The 6,956-nt window shown below is 53.3% G+C and overlaps 2 protein-coding genes across 2 annotated transcripts in view; both read left to right on the plus strand.

Moving 5' to 3' along the window:
• Positions 1-4,796, plus strand: part of LOC102254111 (SEC14-like protein 2) — a 21,970-nt gene extending 17,174 nt beyond the window's left edge. Inside the window, exon 11 of the mRNA XM_014542428.1 lies at positions 3,242-4,796. Within this exon, the coding sequence (XP_014397914.1) occupies positions 3,242-3,372 (131 nt within the window). The 3' untranslated portion in view covers positions 3,373-4,796. The remainder of the gene's footprint in view (positions 1-3,241) is intronic.
• A 752-nt stretch (positions 4,797-5,548) lies between these two features.
• MTFP1 (mitochondrial fission process 1) overlaps positions 5,549-6,956 on the plus strand; it is a 4,602-nt gene continuing 3,194 nt past the window's right edge. The window contains exon 1 of the mRNA XM_005869757.2: positions 5,549-6,713. Coding sequence (XP_005869819.1) covers positions 6,647-6,713 — 67 coding nt within the window. The 5' untranslated portion in view covers positions 5,549-6,646. The remainder of the gene's footprint in view (positions 6,714-6,956) is intronic.

Below are 6,956 nucleotides of genomic sequence, written 5' to 3' on the forward strand. Positions count from 1 at the left end.
ACATCGGCTGGGCTGTTTTTATTGATTTTAGAGAGAGAGGAAGGGAGAGGGAGAGAAACATTGATGAGAGAGACAAACATCAATGGGCCGCCTCCTGGTTCATAGGTCAACGCTCAACCCCTGAGCCAAGCCAGATGGGCTCTCTGAATGCTTTTGAGTAAGTGCCCCTACATAGTTAAGTTTTCCTCTTCTCCTTAAAACTCGGGGAGTGAGCCAGAGCAAGAAATCTTAATCTGGGGTTCAGGGACTCCCCAGAGCAGTCATTATACACTGAGTGGCCATATTATTATGACCACCCCATCAATACAATGAAGTGAATTAGTTATGCAAATCCTATCTAATAATAGACAAAGATGCAAATTGACCGTACTTTCACTACGCCCACCATTGGCTAATCAGAGTGATATGCAAATTAACCGCCAACAAAGATGGCAACTAATTTGCATATACCGGCTGGGATCGAAGACTGAAGCCAAGCAACAGAGCCGAGGTAGCGGAGGCAGGCGGGAGAGAAGCGGCAGAGAAGGGCGGGGTAGGAGCGGCAGAGACTGGAGCGAAGCCCTATTCTTGCAGGAATCTTCCTGCAATGGGCCTCTAGTAATAATAATAAAACCTTGAGAGTATTTGCTTAAGAAGTTTCCAATATTCAGTATTTTTGGAAGTGTCAATGAAGTACTGATGGGGTGGTCATAGTAATCTGGCCACTCAGTGTAAATCTTAAAGAACAAACACCTCCCCCTTTATAATAATAATAGTGTCTTATTGTCCCCTTGACTATCCTAAAATATAACAACTCACACAGATAATTTTTAAAAATCAATATTATCTCCTTATTTGGAGAAATTAAAAGAAGCTACTTTAGAATACAGGGTGTCCCCCAAAATGTATACACACCCTTGGAATAATTATTAATTCCAATGGGTTCAATCTGTAAAGAAAGAAACAGCCATTGAACTGTCGGTGGTTAAGTGTGTATACATTTTTGGGGGAGATACCTTGTATCTATTTCTCAGTACAGACATGAGAGGGCATGCTTATAGCCAGTCTCTTCAGATTGGCACCTTTCCCAGTGGGGACCTCTGCCCCGGAGGGTCCATGATGGGCCCCAGAGGATCTGAGATGGTGTGCAAATTTCATCTCCGGATGAAAGCATCAGATTCTCAAGGGGGTCAGTTCCCCAGCAAAAGTTGAGGAGCCCTCGCTCGCCTGGAGGATCTCTGGGGGCTCTCCGAGTCTGTGATACAAGATTAGTGTCCAAACGAGCCATGCAATTCAGGAACTCCACTACCCTCGGCCTGGGCCTCCTAACAGCTCCTCCCTTGCTTCTGAGGCCAGAATATCACGCGAGGCAGAGCCGTCTCGACGGTGCTTGGTCCGAGAGCGCGAAGACTCCTCTAGTACCACGGACCCTGGTTGCTAAGGCTTTGCCATCCAGGGCCGAGAGCAAGCGCCCCTCTTTCCAGAAGGATCAGGGGTCCTGAGAGGCCTCTGGCAAAGAGAGAATCAGCGATTAATCTTCACCTCAGACCACGAAGATGGAGGGTGGTGTATCTACCGTCGTTCTAAACTACGCACCTGATCTAGGGGCGGGGAAGGGGCCAGGGGAAGTATCGGGATTAAATGCACAGTTTGTTCGTTTGTGCTGGGCAAAGTGAGAGAAGACCAGGATGGAGAAGGAGCAGAGCGAGCTGTTTTGTTCTCATACTCTGTTCTCTCGAAGGGGTTATTGGACCGAAATGGAACGGACTCTCCAAAAAAAGGGGGGTTGGATTAAACGCGGTCGGCCCCGTTTCCTCTCCGCAGAGGGAACCACCCCTAACAGGTCTTATCTATTCACTTATCAGAGTACTGTCCCTTTACAAGCATCACATGTTGCCGTAATACACAGGATGTGCGCACACACGTACCCATTCACGTCTGTCATTCGGTGTATGTTGGCAGGAACTTTGAAATTGTAACACTTGTCCCAGGGTTTGAGAAACGTTCCCTGCAGACAAGATCAGGCGTGTTCAGGGTGGTATGGCCCCACGTGAAAGCCTCCCTTTCGGAACAGGCACCCGAATAGTGTCACCCAAGAGAACTGGGAGTGCGGGTAGACAGAGCAGCAAAGCCCACAGTAATTTTCATATCTCTATGAACCCAAACGTTACAAACTATTCAACCTGTTCTGCAACTTTTTTTTTTTTTTTTTTTTGGCCAAAGGATAACTGTGGCCATTTCCCCCAGGCACTTCTTAGGAGGCTAACTCCTTTCTTTTACCATCAGAACAGTATTTCATCATATGGATTGCAGTATAAACTTTGCAAGCAATTCTCCTTAGAACACTGGCGTTTTCCCAAGCGTTCAGTCCCCCAAATAGGGGTGCAATGAACGTCTTTGCCCGTGTATCTTCCTGTGGGATAACAGTCCTGCTTCGAAAAGTTTGCACAGTTTACCTTTTGTCAGAAACGGGACAGGGCAGGGCTTTCCAGGGCCCGCGTCAGGCAGCAGTTCGGACCAGAGGGAAATTCTAGTTCTATCACTTCCTCTCTGTGTGACCCAGTGACTTCCTTTTTTTATAGGACGTAAGACAGGACTCATGCTGAACTCATAGTTATTTTGAGAAATAGTGAAATAACACGTATAGGTTACCAACCCAGTGCTGACTCACAGAAAGAGCAATCGTTACCATTACTCTTATTGTTGTAACGATGACCGATCGCTGCTATGAATTCTACACCTCACTTTTATGGATTTCAGAGAGGAAGGGAGAGGGAGACAGAGATAGAAACATCAATAATGAGAGAAAATCATCGATAGGCTGCCTCCCGCACAACCCCTACTGGGGATGAAGCCCGCCACCCCGGCATGTGCCCGGTCCGGGAATCGAACCGAGACCTCCAGGTTCCTAGGTCGATGCTCAAACCACTGGGCCGTGCCAACTGGGCTCTACTCCTCACATTCAAGGCCCAGTTCAAGCTCTAACTCCTCTAAAAAGGCCTTTCACATAATTTCACCCTACAGGGCGCTCTCTTTCCAAGCTTTACAGAAGTGGTTCTCTCTCACTCATCTGGCACTTGGCATGTTCTAGGGAACCCTTTGTCCATCCAGCTAGACTCACTTGCAGAAGGTGAAGGACCCCTGCTTAATGCTACCATCATCCTCAGTACCTACCACCTGGCCTTGCTCAGTCAACAAACACCGCTGTCCCCAAGCCCTTCGGCGGAACCGCCTGAACGCCCTGTTTTCTGCCTCCCCTCAGATGTCCTGCGGTTTGACAACACCTACAGCTTCATTCATGCCAAGAAGGTCAGCTTCACGGTGGAGGTCCTGCTTCCAGACAAAGCTTCAGAAGAGAAGATCGAACAGCTGGGGGGGGTCACCCCAATGTAATGCCTCCTCCCACCGCAGGCCTGGCTCCCTCAGTGTCTCCCCGTCAGTTTCTGTCCCCCGTCGCAGTCATTTTTCCAGCACCCTGATGCCCAAAGGAACTGGGGCTAGAAGGAAGACCTCAGCTTGAATCTGGGGAGTTTTCATTTCAGAATTAGGAAGAGGGAGCAGAGCAGGAGGGGGTCTCCCGGTCTTTCAAGCTACGGAGGAGTCCCCAGGGGCTGGGCACTGTGAAGGGGGTCTGTATGTCCTGAAAACTGTGCCTACAGCACCCACCTGTGACAGCTGAGACAGGAAGGGGGTCCTATGGGGTGGCAGCAGGGAAGAAACTGGAAAAAAAGGGGAGAGACTGAAACGTAACATTTCAGCAAAGCCAGCAGCAGGGGAGAGGAACTTGCAACCAAATGAATACGTAAGCCCTAGATCATAATGAGCAGCAGAAGGAGTTGCTAGAGTTACGCCGGGGGTCAGAGGCGCTTCTAAACCCTCTATCACTGAGGCTGGGGTCCTGTGGCTTTCCCCCGTCTCAGGAGGTGGCCCACAGGTGACATAGAGCTTCCCACTCAGGGGTACACAGGCAGGTCTTGCCCTCACCTTGAGAACTTCAGCAACTCCGGGGTCCCTACGGCTGCCAATTTAATTACTGATGATTGTCATTGATTCAGAGCTTCCTGGGACAGTGAGCTTCGGTACCCGGCCACTGTCCTCCGATGCAAACAAAGCACAGGGAAATTACCTCCAGGGATCCCAGGTCTGGGGAGGGAAGGGAGGCTCGGGGTGCGTGTGAGCCTGAGGTTTCCAGCCTCCCATGTGAGCACCCCACACAAAAATGACAGGTAGGATCCAGACGGTAGAACTCAGTGAGGGCATATGCCGGTCTGAGCCGTCCACGGTGCCCGCCGACCCGCTCCCTGTCGGCCCGAACAAAGCCTGGGCAGTTCCCATCTCTGGGAGAGGCGTACGGTGGGCGCCATGGGTTCCTAGTGCCTGGCGGGGAGGCTGCCCGGGCAGGGGGCCAAAGGCAGGGCCAGCATCTGGGAGAGCCCGGGACTGGGGGCCGCCACAAACAGCCTCGCAGGCCCCCGGCCCCTCCACCCACGGTGACAAGCAGGGATGGCCATGGGCCCGCTCAGCGACCAGGAGCTGGAGGGCAAGGACCCTTCGAGCCACCATCGCGCTTATCCCAATCCCACGTCCTGCAAACGCAAACCAGGTCCTGGGCTGCACAGAGGCACAGAACACGAGAAGGCAGCCCAGCCTGGGAGCTGGCCTGGCGGAGCGGACGGGAGCAGGAGGAGGGGGGGCCCCCTGAGCCCGCATGGGTCCCAGCCAGAACACTCAGGAGGACATCCCGACCTTGGTTTACAACGCTCTGTTAGGAAAATTAACCAATGAATAAAGCAACGTTCAATGCACAGAAAGTGGAAGTCCATGCCTACCGCCTCGTTCTTCGCTGCTCACGCGTCACCCAGAGAGCCCTGAGCTTAGCGACCTCTATCCGCCAATAGTAGGCGGGGCGCATGCGCAGAAACCACTCCCGGCTCTTCTCTGGCGTGAGCTTTCTGGCGCCCCGCGGCCAACTCGCCTCCTGATTGGCCTACCCAGTGGGCTGTCTTCCGCCATCTTTGCTAAGGGCACTAAGGGTGCTCTGGTCGCCTTCACGGTCAGGGCGGAAGCCCCGCCCCGCTCGGGTTTCTAAGGGCGCGCAGGACGCCAGGCGGTTCTTGCGCGCAGACACGTGGGTCTGGCAAGCGCGCGGTGCCCGCGGTGGGCCGGAGTGGGGAGGGAGGGGGAGGGAAGGAACCATCACGTGGTGTTAGGGACCGTCTCCTAATTCTGCGCCGGCGCTGCCCGTGAGTCAGGGGCTGGGTATCTCTTTGAGCCCCCGAGCCCGGCTTCCCGAGAGGTCACGGCTGACCAGGCTGTCGAACCCGACCCTCCGGAGACAGCGACGCCGAGGGCTGAAAAGGGGAGGGAGTCAGTCGTCTTCATTTTTTCCAACGTCATTTAATGATAATAAAAGCTAATTCTTTAATGAACGTCTACTGGGTACCACACACCTCTGTACTTACGAAGAAATAGTATGTGCAAAGCGCTTGGAAGAGAGCCTGGTACACGTGAGCACGCAGTAAATATTAGATGGTCTCTCTCTTTTTTTTTTTTTTTTTTTTTTTTTACAGCGGTGGCCAGCAGGTAATAGGTGGCACAACTGGGACTGGAACCCAGGACTGCCTGTCTTTAATGGCTGTGTCTTTACTTGCTCTACCCCTCCCCCCCCCCAAAAGATTCACGAAGCTGCACTCATGGCTCACATGGGTAAACTGAGGTTCAGCGGGGGAAGAGCGCCCTCCTTAGTCATCACTCCCCCCCAAACCCCCTCATTCTGTTCTGCTCGTTTCCCTGAAGTCTTACATCACAATCCTGTTTCCCTGGCCTCATGATGCATTCATTCATTCATTCATTCAAGGTCTTGTCCCCAAGAGGGTCTGCCCAGTTTCCATAGTGATCCAGTTTAGATGTCAGTGCTGACAGATGACCATGGCACGTGTCGGGAAGGGCCTTTAGAGCCCAAGTATCCATCTCACCAGGTGCTCACCACTCACTCTCCCAGCCTCGCTGACTGAGATCTAAGAGCACGGGATCTGGAGCCAATGCCGGCGTCATAGCGTAGCAGCTGTATGACCTGGGAACGTGCCCCATCTTTTCTGAGCCTCTATTTCCTCGTCTGAAAAATGGGGGTCACAGGTTGATGGGAGGGTTTAAGGAAGTCATCTGTCTATAGAGTCTTTCCCCCGGTAAAGTCTTCAGCTGTTCGTCTTTGGCCAACGGTCTGGCCGGTAGTAAACACAGTCAAAGATGACTTGTTATTCACCCTCGTCCCGGGAGTGAACGCCGGGGTGCACCCCGTTTAAGAAATGAAGAAACTGAGGCTCAAAGAAGCACAGAAGCGTGAGGTCACATGGCTCTGACGTGCAGCTGGGAAGGACAGGATCTTCCATTCGAACCACAGCCAGTCCTGGGAGAGGCTCGTGCCAACCCTCGAAAGCCCTAGAAAACGTGAAGAAAAACTGTAAGATCCAAGCCCAGGAGAGGGGCTTTGGTGCGCGGGGGAATTTACAGACGCTCCCTGCTTTTGGTGACAGCGCGACCTGCCAGTCCTTCAGTCCGGGACCTTCAGTCCGTCCGGCCACCTTGGACCGGAGGAGGGCTTGGGGACGCTTGAAGCGGCAGTGGTGGCTGGACCGGCTGCAGTGGCCGGGGCCTCCGCCGAAGGGCCATGTCCGAGTCGTCCCCGCAGGGTGCTGAGCGCGACCTTTTCCGGGACACGTGGGTGCGATACCTGGGTGAGAGCGGGGGCAAGGGGCACGAGGGGCACGGCGACTCCCCCACCCTGTAGCTGGGGAGGCAGGGGTCACGGTTTGCCAGTTCTGGGTCCTGGAGAAGGTGGGAGGATTCCTCTTATAGTTCTCATTCTGCCCAGACCAGAGATTGGGCTCAGAGAGGGTTAGGGGCTTGCCCAAGGTCACACAGCTCTGGTTGGCCCAGCCCTGCCTTTGTGTGTGTGGTGGTGGTGGTGGTGGGGGGGT

Source organism: Myotis brandtii, unplaced genomic scaffold (genome assembly GCF_000412655.1).
Source record: "Myotis brandtii unplaced genomic scaffold, ASM41265v1 scaffold303, whole genome shotgun sequence".
NCBI classification, from domain to species: domain Eukaryota; kingdom Metazoa; phylum Chordata; class Mammalia; order Chiroptera; family Vespertilionidae; genus Myotis; species Myotis brandtii.